The sequence below is a fragment of the Gobius niger genome, assembly GCF_951799975.1.
Source record: "Gobius niger genome assembly, chromosome: 3".
Lineage (NCBI taxonomy): Eukaryota > Metazoa > Chordata > Actinopteri > Gobiiformes > Gobiidae > Gobius > Gobius niger.
This window is the reverse complement of record NC_136854.1, coordinates 25,340,600-25,363,626: the sequence shown is the minus strand read 5'-3', so window position 1 is coordinate 25,363,626 and position 23,027 is coordinate 25,340,600. Positions and strand designations below refer to the sequence as shown.

The following is a 23,027-nucleotide window of genomic DNA, read 5'->3' as shown; positions in this document are numbered from 1 at the left end:
GTTCTGGAGAGTGCATACTTGGTTTTGTGCCAAAATGTAGAAAGCTTTGGCAGTAAAGCTTAGAAATGTCTTATGTGGCCCAACCCTCCCCGCTCTCCCTATACCTAGCATGAGCAACAATCTGGATGAATAAATTCTATATCCTCTGCAGTTGGGCTGCACAATATTGAAGATGCAATATGATACGCGACAATATCAATATGATTGATTGGTTGATTTGCAAAATTGTGACGACCGTTTTATTGCAGACATGAAGAGTCTGTAGGTTTGTGTTTTGTCTAAACCCTCTTGTGTCAAATTCCAGCATTTCTATTCAATTTTACCTCAGCTTCCCTCTTCCTCGGATCAGACACTCCTTTTTTGACTGCCTTCTTATTTTTCTTTTGTCTGGATTTCACTCCCAGCTCAAGATAGTAATGATTGATGATGTGAAGCAGGAACAAAAATTAGATCAATCTGTGCATTTTTTGACTCTAGTAGTTTTGCACTTTTACTGGTTAAATTTACACCTGACATGTTTTCATGTTTTAGCAGATTTTATTATTTTCTTTGTTTAACCAGGGAAGTCCCACTGAGATTAAGAATCTCTTTCAGGGGAGTCCTGGCTTCAGAGGGGAACCTATTGTACATGTTTTAGTGGTAGGGGAAACCGGAGAACCCAGAGGAGACCTACGCAGACACGGTCGGGGAGAACATGCAAACTCCACACAGAAAGGCCTCGTCCAGGTGGGAATCGAATCCGGAACCTTCTAGCTGTGAAGCACGAGCGCCAACCGCTGCACCACCGTTTCTACATGTATCACGAAACCATGGAAAAGATAAACCAACTTTGATTTGATAGTATTAGAGGTCTTTGACAATGATTTGAATAATTAAAGAGCCTAAAGTAAAGTGCTGTTTTGGACGTTAGCATGTTACAAGTGTAGTTTTATATCATACTTCTGAATTTCAGAATGATTGTTACTGATCACAGCCACATTTTAAACTCTATGAAATCTGATAAATGAGGACACTGAATTAGATGCAGAAATAGATGTGGTGTGCTTGATGTTTTGTCCCAGTTTTTGGATGCCCCTCTGTCCCGCGGCGTCCTGCTGCTCTGTTTAGTCTGCAGCTCTTGTAAACAGTGAAGTCATGTGACCACTCACAATGATGTTCACCCCTGCAATGTTTCCATTTTGCCATTTCATCCTGACCCAGCTGTTTCAATCCAGCCACGACAGTGTGGATTTAACCACATTTATGGATAATAAACTGCTTCATGTGTTTTTGAGGATTTCTGAAATATTTTCTGCTGTGCACTACCCGAAAGACATAACAAGAGTGAGCTAAAACATAACTGTTGAAATTAAATAACTTTTTTTTAGGTTTTTAGGCTTGTGTTGATTGGGCAGTTGAGGGCGAAAGGGGGTGAAGAGCAGGGACAGATATTCAGTTAAGTGTAGGAGCGGAGACTTGAAACCAGGACGCTGAGGACAGAGCGATATTATATTTGATATTTCATTAAAACAATGGCTCAGATGGTAGAGCAGAGTCGTCTCATAGCCAAGAAGTTGGCGATTCGAATCCTGGCTCCCGCAGGTTCTGACTGTCGTCGTGTCCTTGGGCAAGACACTTCACGCACCGCCTGTATGAATGTGGTGTGTGAGTGGTTGGTGGTCTGAGGCGCTGATGGTGCAGATTAGTCGGTCTCCCCTGGGGCAGCTGTGGCTACAATGGCAGCTTACCACCATAGAGTAGAGAATGACTAATGACTACAATGTAGCACATAGTGTTGGTTATTATAAGTGTAAGTTGTTATTATCATTATCAACATCAACAAACAGTGAATTGTTGAGCCCTAGCTTTGCCAGGGGTCTCTCCGCTCCCTCATCTGACCCAAACTACTTGAGTTTGTGACTTTGTGTTGAGGTTTTGGCATCCCGGCTGCTGATTTATGAGGATGTAATTCCATAAAGTGGATGAAAAGGGAACACTGTGCTTTCCTCTTGGAGCGACGGCTCACTTTCTCCTGAGCTCATGTTTCATGGAGCGGGGAACCCCCAGGATTCCAGCGCTTCATATTATACTGTCACCTTTTTATTCTATACTGCAAAAGATTTTCCTAATGTCTTTAACACTTGCAAAATCTCACCCATCTTCTGTTGTAATTATTTTTAATGAAGTTGCCTTGATAATAATAAATGTATTTCCTTTATCATATTCAACAAGACAAGTTAGAAGATGTGATGATATAAAAAAAAATCAAACCTTAATTCTGTTTCTGACTATCAGTAACTATCAGTCAGGTGAGTTTTTCGTGTAGGTGTTATCTGTTCTTTGTATTATGTTTGGAGTAGTTGGTGGCATCATCGTTGAGAGCAGGAAATCGGAAAGACTGAACACTGTAGTATTGCATAACAGAGTCTTGGCTGCAATAGAGGTGGGCTTCAGTTTGCACAATAACACGTTACGTTTCCAGGAGATTGCGGAGGATTTCCCTGCTTAATATTCATAAATCCTGCCTGACTTTTTGTTGAGCTGCCAAGTAGCTTTAAGATATTGTTGGTCACTTATCAGAGGTTCTGAACTGGGTTGTCAATATTTTGTTGTTTGCCAAGGATAATGCGCTGCCTACATATTTGCAGCTGATCGTGACCATTCGTTTTGCTATTTCGATTCGATTGAGATTAAATGTGCTTTCTCGTCCCAAATATGTTCTCCTTAAATAGATTACTTGCTGTAACGCTCCATTTCATCCCTGTGTCCTGAGCTTTCCCCCACACAATTTTTCTGTCTTTATTACTTGTGCAGGAAGTCCCTCATCCCTCTGTCCTGTCTCTCTCTTCCTTCCTTCAATGCTCAGGCCCGGATCTGGCCCAGACTGACGACAGACAGCACTGGCTCCACTTGATGAGCTGTTTTCTCCTCATCTCTCCTCAGATTGTGAGCAGTGTGCAATCACATTTCCTCAAGCTACGATGCAAGATTGTGAGAGTCAAGCCGTGTGATTACAAGAAAATAATTGAAACTTCTGCAGACGTTGTAAATCCCTCTGTTGTTGTTTTTACCTGCTGAATTGGCTTCGAAATGATTGTTTATGCAGTATTTTCATTTTTTGAGAGTGAAAAACAGCCAGTGTTGTTGGGATTACTCTATAAAAGTAAGTTCTTAGATTACTTTAAAAAGTAATCTCATTACAAGTTACTTTAGTTTTCAAAAAATATCAAGCTGGTTGTTTTTCTATTTCTCACATTTTATGAGTATTAAGACGTCTTCAAACACTAAAAACATGTACAATAGGCCAGGGTGAATGCATGGTGGTGGGACCGTTGGTGCAGATTCATTTTAGCCGCTTGTATCCGTGACCTTGTCTTTTCAGTCATTACCCAAATCTCATGGCCATAGGTGAGGGTGGGAACGTAGATCGATCGGTAAATCGAGAGCTTTGCCCCCGACTCAGCTCCCTCTTCACCACGACAGACCGATACAGCGACCGCATCACTGCTGACGCCCCGATCCGTCTGTCGATCTCACGCTCCATCCGTCCCTCACTCGTGAAAAGACCCCGAGATACTTGAACCCCTCCACTTGAGGCAAGGATTTACGTATGTAAAAACAAAAATACAAAATCACTATCAAGGCTAAGTTAAAATGGAACTAAATCCTGAATAAAACTGAACTTTTGAACATTTTTAAGTTCTATGCATTTTGGCTGAAGAGCTCAGTGATATTACGTTCTATTATGGGGCTAGAATGAGATTTAAACAGGTTAGGTCCTCATCCAAATTCATTCTTTGATTACCCACTGCAGTAATAGCATTTTCTCTTGTCGAGCTGCTCATTAGGAGCGTGTTTTGTACTGATGGCAACAGTATAGTCCAAAATGTTACACAGTGTGCCTTTTAAAGGAATAGGCCACTGAGTATGTAAAAACGGTGGCCTGTTCCTTTTAAGTTAGTGATCTACTGTGCTGCCCTGGCCTAGCAGCGACCGACATCCACATCTTGAGCTGGGTTTGGTCAGGACTCAAGATTATTTAGCTGGAGGATGTGCAATGTGCATGCTTTTTAGGTTGATAAGGAGAACCTAAAGTACTTGGATAACACCCACCCCGACACAGGGAGAACCATTGAAGTACAGTATATACACATGGAAACTTCACACAGAAAGGCCCACACAGTTTAGGGGTCAAACATGAGATGAATCCGGCTTATCAAAAGTAAGGAAGTATTGGACTACCGGTAGTTTTTCCAGAAATGTAAAGGAATAGCAGTGAACACAGGACACTGAATCGAATGGATGAATAAAGGTTTTCAAACCCAACAAACTAGTAGTGCCTGAGTCGCAGCATTTTCATGGGGCAATATAATCTGAGTCCATATTAACTGAACGTCGATTTGGATTATTTTTGTATTGAGCGCCCCGTCCCGTTTGATTTGATACACAGTTCCCCCTGCGCTTCTGTTGCCGCTGTCAGATCGTTCAGCGCGCTGGCTCTGAGTGGGTCTGCTGCAGCACTTTTACTGAGATCCTCTGACCCTGACACACCAGTTTCCCCTGTGCTTTAGTCTGCAGTGTGGGAGAGACGAGCGGGGGACATCGGCGATTAAAGGTTTTATTGGTGATGAGGATCAAGTAGTCAGACACAGCCGGTGTGCGGTGTCATCCCACACTACTGGAACACAGACTGGAACATAGCTTTGTAAGGTGGTGTAGTGCATCTCTGTCTAAATGAGCCTAACGTCTCTGTACATTGACCCTTAGATTTAAGTACATTGTTGTCAGCTATAGCCACTGGCCTTTGAAATGAATGACATAATTGACATCCTGAGCATTCACAAAGCTTGGGAAAGGCTTGGTGAGACCGCTTGGAAGTAATTGCTTTGCAGAGGAGAAAGTAGAGTTGCAAAATTGATCTAATTGAATTGCAAGCTGAATGGTCTAAATTAGCCAAGTGCAAAGGATGCATTTATTCAGGCAATTTAATTTGCAACTTAATATCCAGTCTTTAGACCACACAAACGTGTTCTGAAACGCCTGTGATTCTTCTCTAGTTTTAGCGTTTCATATTTTAGTGTTCTCTCAAATATTAAAGCCCTGAGACATGTGTCAAATTTGCATAGTGAACTGAATGTTCTGCAGCCCTCAGAATTGGTGAACATTTTGTTGTACATTGTAGCAAATTTACCTGCTGCGTGAAACTGAATTGTCACGTACACAGGCTTGAAAACTTGCCAGGCGTGAGGGAAGAGGAAGTGTGTTAAACTGTTAAACAATGCTGTGAAATAGACTGCATGGGTCCCAGAAAGAGCCATAACAAGGCTAAAGGTGCGGATATGGGCCTTCCCCATTGAAAGGTAGAGTATTCGCTGAACATTGTGTGTGTCCAAAGATGTGAGGCAGACATTACTGATTACAATTCTAATGTTTTATTTACAATTACAAAAAAGGAGGAGGAGGTTATTATACAATCAGAAAGCAGAATGAGCCCCATGCTTTGGGTTGCCAGACCCTGCGGCTCAAACCAGTTTGTAGTGCTAGTGCAGGTCTTCACCAATGAAAACTCAGTGGCTTAATTCAGAAGATACTGAGCTAGAGGTGGTCCACAAACCAGTGTTTGTATACATGAGGCCACAAGGGTTTACTTTCTGATTAGAGTATGTGTTATAAATCGGTGTATGCTGCATGTAACAGCCTTTAAATCCCAAAACAGCTCCTCATGACACATGGTTCACAATGAAAAATACATTGTGGGACTGGTTGCTATTATATTAAAGGGATATTTCAGAATTTTTGACATAGGGCCTCATTTCCTAGTTATCCAGAGTGTTGTTGATTTATTGTGTATGTATATATGTTTTTAATTCATGCAGTCCTTATATTTGAAGCGTTTAGTGGTGCTAGGCTAGTGCTAAGCTAGCGCATGTCTATGGTAACTAGTAGCCTGCATTAAAAACAGTCTGACCCAAGCACAGTGCACCTTTAACACCAGACTACTGATATTAATGTCTGTGTCGACTGAATAATTGTTTAAATATAATCATTTTGCATTATGTTTTAGCAGCATCAGCTTCCTGGTTGTAAGCTACACAGCGGCGGAGTGATCTGCTAGGTTACCGGATCTACAGTTTGTTTACCTGCGGGAAAAGAGTTTTTAATGCAGGCTGCTAGTTACCATAGACATGCCCTAGCTCTAGCCTAGCACCACTAAACTCAACACTCTGGATAACTAGGAAATGAGGCCCTATGTCAAAAACCCTGAAATATAACTTTAACCTGTTTATTGAGGATTTGGAGGAGGCACTAACACCTAAGGACAGTACCTAAGTCTATTGGATTGTACAAAGCCTAAAATGGTATAATTTTCTGGTCCGCTTTCACACTTCCTACATTATCTGCATGCAAGTGTAGGTGGGCTTGTCTACTTAACTTACAGATGGCTTCAAGAAATGTTTATGCAGCAAAAATAAGAGCCTTTAAAACAATTCATAGACATACATGGCTTGAAGCTACAAATAAAGAGTCCCAATGTAACTAGTCAGGAATCGAGTATATTGCATTTTTATATCAAAGTGTATCCAAGACTCGCAAGATTAAAGTTACAACTCAACACTAGAACTGAATATTATTTGCTTCTAAAACCCATTGTTACTGTATTGCTCACCGTTTTTTTGAGGGAGCTCGGTGGAAACAAAGGCCGCGCAAACGTTGACTTGCAGACTCCCTTGAGAAAACACACGCGCGCCCCCTTCCCCCTCTGTCTGCCTGTTTGTGACCTCTGACCTTTGCCCCGAACTAATCCCAACCTTCAGTCTGACCTTGTGTTCGCACAGACAGAGACCGAGCTGCCGCTGCCTTTGTGTCTCATGGTTATTGTAATGAATACTAAAGCAGACGACTAATGTGATGCAATGCAATTAGGAACCACTGTGCGAGTCTGACAACTGACGATCCCTTTATACTATTTGGTCCGTTTTATTTCATTTGGAAAGTTTGATCGAAAGATTCATAGCTTATTCTCCTCAGCTGATCTCGCGTGCTAATGTGTAAATCCCTCTATCATTGCCATGGGATTAGGAGTCCGTTTGTCTGGCCGAAGGTTAAGTCAGTGATAGTTGGACAGTGGCCCAGCTCTTCTGTGGTAAAGTCTAGAGCTGGGCACTGTTAAATGAAACCACTATGGTGTTGAGAAAGAAGTCTAGGTACTACGGTTATTGAAAATTATATATATATAGATTTATCTTTAGATACCCCATGTGGGCCTGTTGGGTCCAGTTGCTTGGTTGTATCAGCTCAAATTAATGATACAATTTTAAGAGAAATGGTCTTTTATGGAATGAATTAACATATTGTTCAGTTCTATATTCTTTAGTTCTGTAATTGGCTGCGTGGCGGTGCAGCGTTTTAGCACTCGTGCATCCCAGAAAGAGGTAGGGCTGGGCGATTTTGGGGAAAAAAGAATGGCGATTATTTTCCCCATGTTGATCGATCTCTGTTTTCGTTAATTTTTCTTAATGATAAAAACAATAAATGTGGCCTTTCCTGGACTAGCAAGTTAAACAGATGCTGCGGCCGGACTGAAAACTGCGGCTAACTCTGTCGGAAAGCAGTAAAGGCGGCTCCACACGCCTCACAGTGCAACATCCCCATGTAACTTCACCTGCCCCGCACCACACAAAATACTGCAAAGGAGCCGCTAAAAAGTGGACTGTCTGAAGAATGTCAGAAGCAGACAGCAAGAGTTAGCGCATGGTTTGTGTGTAGAGCCTCACAGGGGAACGACTTCACAGAGTTCAACGCTAACAACTTACTATGTACATAAAGAAATACTAGTAAACGACAAGTGTAAAAGACAGACAAATTTACAATTCACTGTTCGAAGCTAATCCACGGCCGCAGCCTCTCAAATAATCCACATGGTCCAAATACTGCGATAGATAGTTTTACTCTTCAAAGGTAAACCTTAAATTCACTAGGTCCTCTCCTCTTGCGTCCGCGTGTGCTTCCTGTTTGTTTGGGACGAATGATTCCCTGGGCTTCACCTAAGAGGCGCTGCAGCATCACGGTGCTCAGAAGTCGAGACCGACTTTATTAAAAGCGCGATTATATTAAATTCGATTAATTGCCCAGCCTTAGAAAGAAAGTTTGTTTTTGATGCCTTTCTGTTTGGACTTTGCATGTTCTTCCTGTGTCTGCATAGGTGTCCCCTACCACTAAAAACACGTACAATAGGACAGGGTGAATGATGGGTGTGTATCTGTAACGTAAACCAAGTATCGTTAAAGTACTGGTACCATTTTTTTGTTTTAATGGTACTCGGCCCTAGTAAAGACAGTTTTTTCTTCTTTTCAACACTTGTTCACTTAAACTCTCATACATTTGCATCATGTCAATATGAATATCATGATATCATCGATTGTCTGAAGAAAACATCTCTATTGTGATGAGCTGCTATACAATATCAATATCATGCCACCGTTTAAAGCCTGTACTAAAGGCGTTCATGTCAATTTTGGAGTTTTAAGTCAATGTGCAGACAGTTCTCCAGCCATCAAAGGAGGTGATGGACTATCCAAAAGCTGTTCCTGACGTATAATGCTCTGTGTCTGGCAGCAGCCGTCTAGACTGCAGCGATGACAGTGCGGAAGGCTTTTTGCTGTGCTAGCTTTGGCTGAGACAGTGGAGCCATGTACAGGTTAATCCGTTAATCTTGATTTGCATAGTTTGCTAACTAGAAGAACGCCCGTTGTTGGTTCACAGTAATAGAATCAAGTAACTTTTGGTCTGCACAAAAACATGAAAAGAAAACCTCTCTTTCTGATTCACGGATTTTGTAAATAGTGGTTGCGTTGATGTACCCAAGGCTTGTTCAGTTGTGAATCCAAATGATGTTTTTTCTGTCAGGGACATATGAGCAAACCTGTGCTATTGCCGACATCAGAAAAGAGGCGATGACCTGTACCTCAGATGGTCAGGGCTCTCACTGGTTATTTTCATCAAATTTTAAACATTCAGTGGTGGAGTGAGTGATATTGACAAAAAATGGCTTTCTTATTCATGGGGATTGGGTGTGTGTTTTGCACACTGTCTGAAATGCAATATATAGTACAATAAACTATAATGTACTTGACAATACACTCAATGTTTTCATATCCTCTAAAACAGGGGTAGGCACGTTTGTGTCATGGAGGGCCGATTTTCATCATTTCCAAAACGCCAAGGGCCGAAACTCACAATTGTAGCCCAAAGTAAAGCACCTTTTTTCTACAAATATAAGTTTGCACATAATATATGACCTAATGCGGTGTTTTCCTGGGAAATGTGAAAATATTTACAGTATTTTTCACATTTTAGAGTCCTTTTGGTCTCTGATTTATGAATAAATGTTACTTAAAAAATTCTCTTGTGCTTTGTGACCAGTAGTTCTCAACTGGTTCAACTTATGATAAAAGACCATGTTACTATGATACTATCGTGCTACAGATTTCTTTCGTTGTAAAAATCTAGCAGAAACAATAATTATAAACAGTTTTCTTTCTTTTCTTTTTTAAACATTACTCACTTCTCTGTCCTGACCCACCAGTTGAGAACCTCTGGCAAAGATGATATACAAAAATATTAATTTCTCATGTGTGTTCTCTTACAGTGCTGTGTGCTAAGAACCTGGCAAAGAAAGACTTCTTCCGTGAGTAAAACCTATTTTTATGTGTTACTATTCACGTCCCACTCCATCACACATACTTGAGAAAAGGCTTTGTCTGCGGTGACAGGTTGTCGCAGCTTTGAAGCTTTACCAAAAACAAAGTCCCACAGGGCGGCCCAAAAGGTTGTCTTTACATTTTATTTTTTAAAGCCATTGTGTTTTAGTTTAAGCTTATTCCTCTTCTTAAAAAAAGACCTGATTACCTTGTGTCTGTAAACAAAATGTGTTGCTGGTTAAGGGGTCTGTAAAAACGCTGAATAGGAGATTGTCTGTGAGGTGCTGGCCTGACATTAGCCCTGCACTCGGCTGCTCCGCAAACGTAAATATTATGCAGAAAGTATGAGGGCGGCCCAACAGGTTTGTCCGCGTGTAGTATCAGCGCCCAAAGGTAAACACAGACGCACATTCACAAAAAACAGACACGGTGTTGACTTTGCTTTGTAAGTGATCACTCAGATACTTTTGTCCAGCTCTGGCTGATTGACCACTGAGCTGTTGTTCTTGCGTTACTTGTTTTGGAGCCGCCCTCGGACACAAAGCACACAACAACAACAACCAGTATGACTCTTCATCTATTGCTGGGTTTCAGGTGACGTCACAGCGTTTCAATGGCCTATAATATTTATACGGGTGGAGGCCAGGGGAAATTATTTTGTTTTTGAGGAGATTGTTGGCTTTTCGTACAGAGAGACCGTGGACCAGTCAGTGATATTAATGAACGTTTTTTGTAATTCATACATTTCCTTTTTAGATACTACATGTGAAAGTGTATTGCAGTTAACTGGCTCCTGCATCATCACATTCTAGAACCTGAAAACAACCAATGCAGATTTGAGACTGTCAAATTCTCAACTTGTTTTTTGCATTGTGTTGTTTTGTGCCATGATTTTGCTTAATTATTAAATATCTCCATAAACGATGATAACGTTTGTTTGTGGCTACAGAACAGTTTATGAGGGTAATGCTGTTTCCCCATCAGCTTAATATGATTAAAGTTACATTGTATTTTAATTAAAAATCTTTATTGTCATTTTAATAATTGTTGTTATTGCAATGTTAGGTGACAATATCCATATCAAATCAAAGCCACAACCTTTCACAAAATCAACAAGGTCCATCTGAGATTTACACATTTTATTGCAAAAACATGGTGACTTAAAACTGTTCAAAAGTATTGCTTTAGTCATGATATTCTTTATTTAGTTCCATTTTACCCTTGTCTTGGTCCTAATTAAAGGGATATTTCAGGATTTTTGACATAGGGCTTCATTTCCTAGTTATCCAGAGTGTTGTGGATCTTTTTTCTTTATTTTTTTTTAAATTCATGCAGTCCTTATATTTGAAGAGTTTAGTGGTGCTAGGCTAGTGCATGTCTATGGTAACTCGTAGCCTGCATTAAAAACGGTCTGACCCAAGCACAGTGCACCAGGAGAAAATCGCTCATCACACCAGACCATCGACATAAATGTCTGTGTTGACTGAATAATTTTTTTTATATATCCATTTTGCATTTAAAAGAACTTATATTTGAGCAGCATCAGCTTCCTGGTTTTAAGCTACGGAGTGATCTGCTATGTTACCGGATCTACAGTTGTTTGTTTACCTGCGGCTGGCATTACTACACGTGGAATTCACAAAGGAGCTTTCTACAAATCAGATATGGCAACGTTTGGAGGACGACCCGATGATTTTGAAGAGGTTTTTAATGCAGGCTACTGTTACCATTGACATGCACTAGCCTAGCACTAGCCTAGCAACACTAAACTCTTCAAATATAAGGACTGCATGAATTAAAATATATATATATATCTCCAGAAATCAACAACACTCCGGATAACATTGGAAATGAGGTCAAAAATCCTGAAATATCCCTTTACGTTACTTTTGTGACAATTGTTATGCTTTTGCAAAATTTCGCCATAATATCGTTATTACAATATTAGAAACAAATGGTAATTATTTTCTCAAATGTGAACGCTTGTGTGCTGCAGGGTTGCCAGATCCTTTTGCCAAAGTGGTGGTGGACGGCTCAGGACAATGCCACTCAACAGATACTGTGAAGAACACGCTAGACCCAAAGTGGAACCAGCACTACGACCTGTAAGTATATCAGATCATGTCGGGCTGCCATTTTGTGCAATTGTTTTCTCATTAGGGCTGTGCAGTGAATGGTCGGTCAGTGTCTGTAATTTGTTTTAGTAAAATCTCGAAGTTTGAGTGTTTCCATGGAGCAGATATGACAAGTGTTTCAGGAATGTTACTCGGACGTCTGCTCCACTGCAACTCCCTTTACATAGATTATATATGTTTTATGTATCGGTTGCCTTGGAGGAAGTCTTTTCTCTTCGTTTTCATACAAAGATATTTATAAATGTTGCCCTCAAGCTACGAGCATATGGCAGTCCCTCTTGTGTGTCCATTCGATGAACATTGTTGAAGGTTGGTGTGTTGTAAAAGCTTTTTGCTGTGGTTGTGCTGTGTGCTGGCAGACCATAGCACGCCGTGATGACCCTACAGGACCCAAAGGAGCCTCTGGCAAAGATATAGTGCAAATTTGTAAAGGACAGGGACACAAAATACCATTGGCTATGAGTAGAATTCAAGTTCATAAAAAAAAAAGCATAATAGGGTCCAGCTGTGGCCTGCATATTTCACATTTTTGCGTTCACGTCATTTCGTCTGGCCTTTTTGTGGGTGCGTGTTTTATTTTAATGCACACACCTGTTTCTTTGCCGTCAACAATACAGGAAAAACCCTTTCCCATTCTTTGACATAATCGCCCCCCCCCCCTCCTTTTGGTTGCACACCTCTCGAAGGAGCGGGTTCTTCGGGCAGCGACCCCCAGCCTCTTCCGCTGGTTCAGGAAATGACTAGCGTGCCACAGAAAGCAGATAGGAGTCTGGACTTAGCAGCTCCACCACACCCCCAGCTCTCTAGCCTCTATCCTGAGACAAGGGATCTGCTATGTCACCGATACCACCGCCATGAGGCACGCTGCCCTATTTGTCCCAACTACAGGCGCGCTGGTAACCGTCCTGAAGCCACAGCTGTTTGTGAATAGAAATGTGTGTTCTGCACAGACAATGAGAGCAACTAACTATTTATTTATGCAGTTGTGTGTGCAAGGGTCATGAACTTTGAAAGTGACTTCTGGTTATGGCTAGAACGTATTTGAATTTAGTAGCACATCATCTTTTTTTTTCTTTGGTTGTGGATAAGTTTGTTTTGCTCTGCTTTGTTTTTATTTTGTTTTCGTATAACTTCCTCCCAAATATACATTTTGCACAAATGCTTTCGAGTGCTTCTTACCCAAATCAGAAATGTTTTGCATGAGAGTCCAAAGCCTTAATCAAAACTGTGTGTCTCCTCAGTCTCGAGTAATAGTGGTTTCAACACTTCCCTGCTTCATTCCTGTCTGCAGAAAAAGGTGCTTTTATTTCCAAATGTGGAAGTGGAGAAATGAGAATGGCAGTCGATGTAGCCGTGGGTTTTGCGGGAAGCCATGGAGCATATTTTGCTATCAGCTCCATAAATCAGATCCAGATACTTCATGTACGGGTCCGAGAATTTACTCAAACTGAATGTTATAGAAAAATATTGAATTACAGTATTGTAATTTGTTTGTAGCATTTGTCAATGTGAACTTTCAAGCATTAATATCAATTGTGTCTAATTCATTCATTTTCAAAATATTTAATTCCAATTACATAAGAATGCAGTTGTAAGGTCGACGTCGGCAGCACATTCAATCAGATTTTTTAACAAGTCTCTGTTAATTGCTTAGATTTCAAACCGCAAATGTTTAAGATATTTTCTCAGGAATCCTCTTAATTGTTGTATAAAGTGTGCTCTGTGTTTGCAGTCGTGTTGAAGGGAAGCCCCTCTGCCCTCAGTGAGAGGCGTTTGCCCGTTGCCCATAGGGCTGTAATTATGTGCGTCTGTGGATGTGTTTCTCAGAAAGCAGTGGAGCGCTTTGCGGGGACTTCCTCTGTTTTAACCACGACTAGACGAACCTCAGTTCTGCTACATCTGCTCACAGACAATGTCCACATACACAACACTTCGTTAAAATTCAGCTAATCAACCTCATCGCACAGTCTCAAAGCCTGGGTGCAAACACTGTCTGCACTGTTCTAACTTCTGTCAAAGGAACTTGCTCAATGGGTTTAACCTCTTTAAATGCAGAAACGCTGGATTGTTACTTTTCACATAATGAAAATAGCACTTTTACTACTTAATTAATTTCTCTTTCAGATACATTGGAAAGGCAGACTCCATCACCATCAGTGTTTGGAACCACAAAAAGATCCATAAAAAGCAGGGTGCAGGTTTCCTGGGCTGTGTTCGGCTCTTGTCCAATGCCATCAACAGACTCAAAGACACTGGCTGTAAGTATCTGAGCTCATGTGGTTCTTATTAGTCAAAGTTGAGCTCAAAGGGAAACCTGCTCATATTAATGTCAACAATTTACACTATTTCTATCTCCTATGCTCTGTGTGTGAATGCCTTTTCTGGTTTTGTGCACCATTGTCACTGTCTGTCTCACACCCACAATCCTCCAAAATCACAGAACTATTACAGGCACAATTTGAAAGCTACTTGGAAATATATAAAAAGCATTAAAAAAAATATACCTTTGAATAATCAATAATGTCCTACAGTAGGAGTAAAATAAAACACTTTCTGGATGAGAAGAACTCCTTTTTAACTGTTTTCCTTGAGCAGCTTTAGAAAAATCTGCTTTCCCTGTAATGTTTCCTGTTCACATGGCTCTCGGCTGTGCATTTTGAGCCCTTAGCGCTTGTTAGCAGCGTTTCCCTGTTGGCAGTGCCCGCGGGTTTATACTGACACATGGTATACACTTAACCCGAAACCATACTGTCCAATTAACATTCTTTCCATCTATTATGCGCCTTTTCTTCAATCCATCTCCCTGACCTTCTTAAATACATGCTGCAGAACCACCTCATTCTGTCAGTTTTTCCTCCTTATCCAGCATTTCGGTTTTCCATTCATCCGTTCAATGAGTTATGCCCACAAGCACTTACAAATTTCTCTTAATCTAGTTTTATTTTTTATTAAATCAAAGCTGCGTAGTTGGATCCATTGAGCTCAACTTTAGCTCATTTGACTCAAACAAGCTTTTTCATCCTCGGGCCAACTGTCGAGCTACGTGCTTCCCATAGGAGTTCAAAATAGGTTTAGGTGACCTTTAAGTTAACTTCTAAATAGCGTTTGGCTCGCATTTGTTTTCCGACCACAGCGGCACCAGTGTTGCCTAAAACAAACCCTGACAGCGGCGGCAGGCCGGGTGCCCACTGGACTGCCCCGCTGTGCCAGAAAGACACGCCCCTTTCGATTCACCCGCAGTCTCTAGAAGCAGATGCCGTACCAGCCACTTATCGTTGCAGAAATTATGCTTTTTTATGACCGCAGGAAGTGGACAGGAGGACATGGTCTATCACAGGACACCGGGCGTTTACATTATGCCTTTGTCGTCGTCCTGAGCAGCTCTCAGCTTGTGGTACACAAAGAAAGCAAACTCATTTTTTTTTTTCATTTTCTTTTTTACTGGAAAGGCTTTGGTTCCTCGAAGGGACATTTGCCTTTTTCATCCAACACAAACTGGCAGGAAGCTTGCATACACTCCCTCAAACAAGCCCAAGGGAGCTGCATATGCGCGATTGTTTTGTTTACTAGAAGTCAGTCTGGCTGAGCGCAACTTCCTGTCGCAACAGACACAACCCTCTGTCCCTTGCCCCACTCCTGAACCCAAATGCACCGCAAAGTTTCAAAATGACTCGTCTGTTTGTCTCCGTCTGCCTCCCTTTGAACTCCGCTGGTGATTTGTCGCTCAAGTTTGTTCATGGGACGATGCATTCACATGTGTGGCTTGTTAATCGTGCCTTATAAGGACCTCCCGAATGATACCTTACAGTCTGTGTTTGGTATCTGCTTACTCTTTCTGCTCTGCATAACTGAAACCATTCTTGTTTAGTCTAGACAGGTATCCGGAGCATATGCAAACACATGCACACTGACATCTGGGTGACAGCAACACAGTTATTTATGTTTGCCCCGACCATAAATGCATACATACCCCGCTGTAATACCCATAAGACATGACAAATCCAAATCGGACTTAGGCCTGAAGAACTGGGGCACTTCTTTATCTCCTTGTCTCGCTCATCTTTCTGTCTGCATAGTTCTCTTCCTGCTGTCTGGCCTGTGCTTCATTCTATCTTTGATTTTGCTTTCTGCACACTTTTGAAAAGCTGAGTTCATTAAATAAAAGGGTCTTTTCAAAGTTTCTCCACATGCACACAGACAAGTCGTTGTCAGTTGTTAACATTGCCAGTCAGCTGCGCGTTTCGTGCACATCCCTTTTTGAAACGGTGTTTATAGAAAGACTGCAGTGTGTATCTGTGTCTCGTTCAGGCTCGTCTTCGGTTGCGCTTGTCTTTCCAAAGCAGGCAGGAAATTTAACATCTATTTACATAAATGTGTTTCAGAGCTAGATAGATTAGATAAGTATTTGCAAACTCAATCGGACTGAATTATGCGGTTATGTGTGGCTTGTAAGTGGAGTATTTTGTAAACGTGTTCTATCCCCTACAAAATAAATGATCCGTTGCATATGTTTGCTACACATTTATACAATTTACATAATTTATATTTTTTTTTATCTTGCAGATCAGAGGCTTGACCTGAATAAGCTCAGTCCAAATGACAATGACACTGTCCGAGGACAAATAGTAGGTAAGAAAACCAAACCAACGACCACAACGTATCGTGAATATATAATGTTCATCCTTTTTATGTAATTATGAAATAATTCTCTGTGCAGTAAGTCTCCAGTCCAGAGATCGCATCGGGACAGGAGGGCCAGTGGTAGATTGTAGTCGTCTGTTTGACAATGACTTGCCTGATGGGTAACTACATTTATATTTTTCATTCATGATCTTTCTTTTATATTATACATTATCGTATGTAAACACTGGTGGGCAACTATTAACTAAATATTCTTCAAGCACCTTAACGCAGACTACAGTAATTATATTGGATGCATCCTCAGAAGGGGAAAAAATATGACTCCACATTACTACATTAATATTACTCCACACAACGACGAACAGTCTTGTGGCCTATTAATCTTGCGAGGTCTTGGCCCATCCCTATAAACTACTATGGTGTAACCTATGTCTGTTCCCCTCTGCACAGCTGGGAAGAGCGAAGGACGGCCTCTGGACGCATTCAGTACCTGAATCACATCACGCGAACGACACAATGGGAGAGGCCAACCAGGTACAGGATTTGCTTTTATCCAACATCTGCACATTTCAAACTGAACTACCTGGCTTTCATTTTAAGCCCCTCCGCCCTTCAAATATGAACACATTAAGCACCCACACAGGTCACTCAAAGTCACAGTGAGCCAGTCAGGCAGTCGGGCCGTCCCGTTTAGCTTGGCTGCCAGTGCTGTACGAACAACTGTCGCCTTCCTGCTCAGACTGTATCAGAGTGAGAGTAAGTAAACAAATGGCAACAGTCTACAACCACTTGCTGCCGCCACCTCTCGTGCCCCTCCGAAGCAAAGCAGGAAAGGGAACTGGAGGAAAGGTTGATCCTTGTGGAGGGAAGCATGGAAGTTAAGGGCAGGGGATATGTCTGAGAATTAATGGGGTCTGCTTTGGATCAGTAGGTCTAGTACTCTGGGTTTTAAATGGTGCTTCATATGTAACACTCAATAGCTATTTCTCCTGATAAATATGCTGCACGCCCACACAATCCATTGTTACTTATGTGTCTCAACTCAATTCTGCCTCTTCTTTCAGGCCGGCATCGGAGTACTCCAGCCCGTCGGGTCGTCCTCTCAGCTGCGTGGTGGATGAGAACACTCCTGTGATGACCCCTATCAACGGGGCAGAGGCGAGTGTTCCGCCCGGGGAGCACCGAATACAGGAGAGGCGTGTCCGATCGCAGCGCCACCGAAACTACATGAGCCGGACTCATCTGCACACACCGCCTGACCTGCCCGAAGGCTACGGTGAGGAAACTGCGCTCACTGCAACGGTGCTGCTTAGACGGAAAAACATCCTCCTGCTGTGTTTAAGTTACCAGAGTGATCACATTTTCAGAGGCTAAAATTAGACTGTTTGTAGTATTTTGGACTCAAAGGAGCGGAATGGTTGTTACTGTGTCTGAGAGAAAAAAGAGAGCAGTTTTTCCTAATTGTCTTCAGTACTTAGGCTTCATGCTGCCTGAGGTTTATGCGATAACATTTTCAGTGTTAGAGCAGAAATTTCCTGGACCTGAAACCATTAAACATTGGTCTGTAGCGAAGGCTCTGCGTTGCCTCCATCCAATCATCCATCTTTCTCTCGCCGGGTCGCGGGGGCATTAGTCTAAGTTGCCCAGATTACACTGCCCCTGCCAGCTGCGTTGAACAGGAAAAGGTCTGGTCTAAACGTTTTCTTGATCCACTTCCAAATTTAAATGTTTTCTTGGCTCGATAGTGAGCTAGGCTTTGAAAAAGTAATCAAAGCTACATTTTTTTTTTTTTTTTTTAGTAAAGCAAGAGCCAACAAACCAAGTACTCCACTTTGTCATGTTTGGTAATGATGGGCCACAACAGCCATAATAACAACAGGGGTACATTTATATGCACAAAATGTTTACCGTATTTTCCGGACTATAAGTCGCATTTTTCATAGTTTTTGGCTGGGGCTGCGACTTATACTCAGGTGTGACTTCTATATCAAAATGTATAATTTCACCTGTTTGTTATTTTCAAACTGACAGCCACTAGAGGGCGCTCTAGGCTTGTGTACCAGTATCTGCTGCTCCTGTACCACTGAACATTTAAAAAATGATAACCGAGAAGCAGAAAAAAAGTTTGGAGTTGACAAGAAACTTGTGAGGGACTGGGGAAAAGCAGAGGTCACTCTTACTGTAGTGAAGAAAACAATAACAGCTAATCGAGGGCTAAAAGCTAGAGCCACAGCTAGAGGAACGAGTTCGCAAATGAGAGCTTGAACAACGTGATGCTGGGAGAGGCTCGTAAACGGTGCAGTTACGCCTCCATGCCCAGTTAGTTGCTGAGGCTGGTGCGACTTATACTCCGGAGCGACTTACATGTTTTTTACTTCATTATGCTTTTTTGACTGGTGCGGCTTATACTCCAGAGCGACTTATTGTCTGGAAAGTACAATAACTGTTCACCATTAGGCTCTCTAAAAACCCTTAAAGCTTTTAAAATAAATGCTTTTTTACACCTAGTTTTGAATGCCGCTGGAGTTGACTGTGCCCCTGTCCTGCTGTGCGAGTTTGGACAAAGTGAGTCACTGATGCCCAACGGTTTGTGGTCTTTCTTCCTGAGTCGAACCCTCTGAACCGCAGCTGGGCGTGGCATTAAAGCATGTGAGAATAAGAAAAGAGGAGCTAGAGAGTGAGAGAGCGAGTGAGGGAAAGGACAGACGGACTGGAAATAAGCCACTAGGGTGTCGGGTCGGGGCACAGTAACGGATTAGTGGCCAGTCGAGCAGAGCGCGGATGAGAGCAGCCGGTCGTGGAGCAAAGTGGACTCGCTTTTTCTAACGCACTTCACATCCTTTGTTTGCTCTAGTGCTGCATAAAATGTATCATTATCGTTTGTTGTTTTTTTAAAGGGGTACCGCAGGAAGATTACCTGGCCCATGGGTACAGCTAATGGAGATCCTAATAAATGAACAAATAAGCAATGGTTTGCAGTGTTGTATAACTTAAAAAACCTAAACGAAAATGTGCAGTGAGAAACATTTATAAAATATCTGTACTTTTCCGTTTCATTGCTCTAGGTCCTGTGTGGAAACTGGAGAGGAACTAATTGATTACATTGGCTCGTGTTGAGAAACTCTTAGGTCAACACAGTATTGCTACAGTCCGTCTGTCACATCAATTAGACACAGATCTTTCCCTTTTTTCCCCCCAGTGTACACAAACTCAATGGATTAACTTATTTTTGTCCCGTTTTTGTTGTAGAGCAAAGAACAACTCAACAAGGTCAAGTCTACTTTCTCCACACTCAGACCGGAGTGAGCACGTGGCATGACCCTCGAGTGCCCAGGTAATGCCACAGCGTTTTACTATGAAATAGCTCAGTATGAATTTGATACAAAACGCCACAGTGCATGCGGAATATCAAAACTTTCAGTCAACTGGATTACATCAAATTTAATGAGTTAATTAGCTTCTATGAATTGTTTTAAAAGTATTGCCATCAGTGAAAACAGCAGGCTTAGTTTGGGGTCAGCCAAACAAATGACCCGTTCACTCTGAATGGATTTGTATGTAAATGTTTAGACAGATGAATCACCAAACGCGGCAGACCACTCTGTGTTCAATCATATTGTTTCAGTAAGTCTCCACAGTCCTCAATAAGCTTCAGATTATGAGCAGTGTGTTACCTTTTAGCCTGCCTTTTGGGGTTGAGATTAAGAAAGAAAAAAAGTTATTCTGGAGGTTTTGCTTAGCCCTTAAGATTCTTTTCACATTTGTATTGCATATACACAACTTTGCGCCGTTTGAATAGATTGAAATTGTTAAAGTTGTGTGTTTCTTCCTTCAGGGACCTAAGCAATGTGAACTGTGAAGAGCTGGGCCCGCTGCCTCCGGGCTGGGAGATCAGAAACACTGCCACAGGACGGGTCTACTTTGTGGACCACAACAATCGAACAACACAGTTCACCGACCCGCGACTGTCCGCCAACCTGCATCTTGTGCTGAAGTAAGTCCTGGAAATCAAGATATTCAGAGCAAGATAATACTGTCAGCAATGCCGGGAGAGGAATTCCTCTGACATGTATTGAGAATGCAATTCGATTAGCGTTTCTGTGCACAATATAAACATGTTCTAGAGCAATGACGTGTGAAGAAGTCAGAAATATGAACTGCTAAACTAATGCAAGAATCACATTCATTTCAGTTCCGATAAATATATTTATTTACCTTCCTTTTTGAGGTGATTGCTATTAAATGTGCAGCTCTAGTTTGAAATTACTGAAATGTCTAGTACTGTAACAGGAGTTCAGTCTTTTGTTTTGTTGCCTTTTTAAATGGACTCTTCTTAATCCCTCTGTGTGTGCTTCATCATGACTGTTTTTGTCCAGCCCCATCTTGTTTTCTCTGCTCTAAACTTGTACTTTTTTCCATTTTTCTGCTTTACTCCATCAGCCCGAGTCCAAATGGATCCCGTGTGGCCATGGACAGCCAAAACACTAACCTCAGGTAACCCTCGCACACAGACGCATGTTCACACCTCAGACGCAGACTTGTGCACATGCTGGGTCGACATGTCGTCGTGCGCACGAATGTTAAGCATTGAATCCAGCTACAGCACGATCTCATGACAAGTGAAAATGCTGAGTGTGTTGCTTGTACGTTGGGGGGGGGGAAGCCCAAGCGCTGTGAATGTTATTGGAGGTGGAGTAGCTGTCTGTCGCTGTCAGAGGAGCTGCCACTCTCTCTCTGCTGCTGTGTTTGCAGTACTTTAACGTGCAGCTTTTACAGGGTTTTAAAGATAATGAAGCTCCTTGAGGACAGGATATTTTGACGAAGGATGTGGTACTTCTTAAATAATTGCAGCGATTTTGTGAAGTATTCAATTTACAATTTTGATTCAACAGCAATTATATTTGCACTCAATCACCTTTAATTACTGTATTGGCTTCCCTGATGGGTTTTGTCGTTGCGTGTGTGAGTCTGCATTTTAGTGCTGTAGACTGGTGGAGCAGCACCTGCCTTTGCCTTTACCTCAGACTGAGCAAGACGTTGTCAGACTCAGACATGGCCACATAACTGTGGTCTGCCGCTCCGTCTCTCACTTTCTTTGCTGCTGAGTTTACACATGACATCAGTGTTTGAGAAGAGTATTCCTGGTGGGTGCTAAGTTCGGGTTTAGAGACCATCAGCTGGTATTTTCCCCTCTAAAGAAAGTGCACGAGAAAGTGAACATAACTCTCTAAACCGTAAGCTAAATAATAGATTTAATTACGATTCAATTCTTATTGCCATACTTGAGGGCACAGTCTTTGTTTTAATGCATATCTAGAAAGAAAAGGTTATTGGTCTCTTTTAACAACCAGTTTTATGTCCCATCTCGGTTCGAGCACATCTGCTTTAAGCACAAAGCGGGATCCCAACTTAGCTCTTGCAAAGATACATTTTGCACAAGCTTTTTTTTGTGACTATCCTCAAACGCAGCCTTTTTTTCAGTCAGACAGTCTCATCTGTGCTGACTGTCTGCCGGCGGTTTCCTGCACTTCCTGCTCTGTGGGAGCAGGTAGAGGCAGCACATGTGGGAGCTGGCAAGTGTTCGGGGCTGATATATTTGTACGTGCTGATGTGGAGTCGCGCTAGTGTGTCTCACAATGGAGGGAAACTGTCCCAACATATAATTTAAACGACTTCACAAAGACACCTGTTAAGTCCCTGCACTGCAAATATACAGTGGCCTCGGAAAGTTTTCATACCTCTATTTATTGTGGCCTGATACTTAAAACGGAAATATCCTTTTATTGGTTAAAATTATACTGATTTCTTCCATTAATACTGTAAAATCCAAACCCTATACAACTGCTGCAGGACCCACTCCTCTGTGCATAGTTGAACATAAAAGTTCAGGCCTGTTGGTAAATTACAATCTTCTTTGATACAGAAAGGAACTGTCTTTATATAAGCCTCAGTATGAATCTTTGTAAATAATAAACTAGAAATAATTGGATCGTAGTAATAATAAATAGTGGTGAATACTGAACTCACTATTGACAAAGATTGGCATTACCTGAAAAAGTACAAAAATAGCAACAAAAACAAGGATGAAATCCCAATTAAAGAGCGACAAAAACAAGGTTGAAAACCCAATTAAAGAGCGACAAAAACAAGGATGAAAACCCAATTAAGAGCAACAAAAACGTGCCGGAAAAGCAACAATAACACAATTAATAAAGCGACAATGACATGACTAAAAAGTGACAAAAACACACAAAAAATGATAAAAAGAAACAATAACGTGTCCAAAAAGCACTAAAAGGAAGCTTTGTGGGGACCGTGCTTTTTCTGTTGCTGCCCTGAAGCTGTGGATCTCGTTGCCTACAGAGATTAGACAGGCTCAGTCTCTGCCTATGTTTAAATCCATCTTGAAAACGCACCTTTTCTCGCAGACTTCACTGAGTGAGATGTGTTTCAGTTTGCACTACTGAATTGGTCTTTGTCTTTTATTGTTAGCTGTAGTTTGATGTATTTACCACATTCTTGCGTCATTTGTTTAGACTGTTTATTAATCTATCTATCTTGTTTTAAGATG

At 41.7% G+C, this 23,027-nt stretch overlaps 1 protein-coding gene across 1 annotated transcript in view; it reads left to right on the top strand.

Annotated features, from left to right (window-relative positions):
- LOC306960329 (E3 ubiquitin-protein ligase SMURF2-like) overlaps window positions 1-23,027 on the top strand; it is a 33,122-nt gene that overhangs the window by 4,363 nt on the left and 5,732 nt on the right. The window contains exons 2-11 of the mRNA XM_079552751.1: window positions 9,629-9,667; window positions 11,677-11,785; window positions 13,940-14,073; window positions 16,379-16,444; window positions 16,533-16,617; window positions 16,907-16,990; window positions 17,521-17,732; window positions 19,706-19,790; window positions 20,292-20,450; window positions 20,897-20,950. Coding sequence (XP_079408877.1) covers window positions 9,629-9,667; window positions 11,677-11,785; window positions 13,940-14,073; window positions 16,379-16,444; window positions 16,533-16,617; window positions 16,907-16,990; window positions 17,521-17,732; window positions 19,706-19,790; window positions 20,292-20,450; window positions 20,897-20,950 — 1,027 coding nt within the window. The remainder of the gene's footprint in view (window positions 1-9,628; window positions 9,668-11,676; window positions 11,786-13,939; window positions 14,074-16,378; window positions 16,445-16,532; window positions 16,618-16,906; window positions 16,991-17,520; window positions 17,733-19,705; window positions 19,791-20,291; window positions 20,451-20,896; window positions 20,951-23,027) is intronic.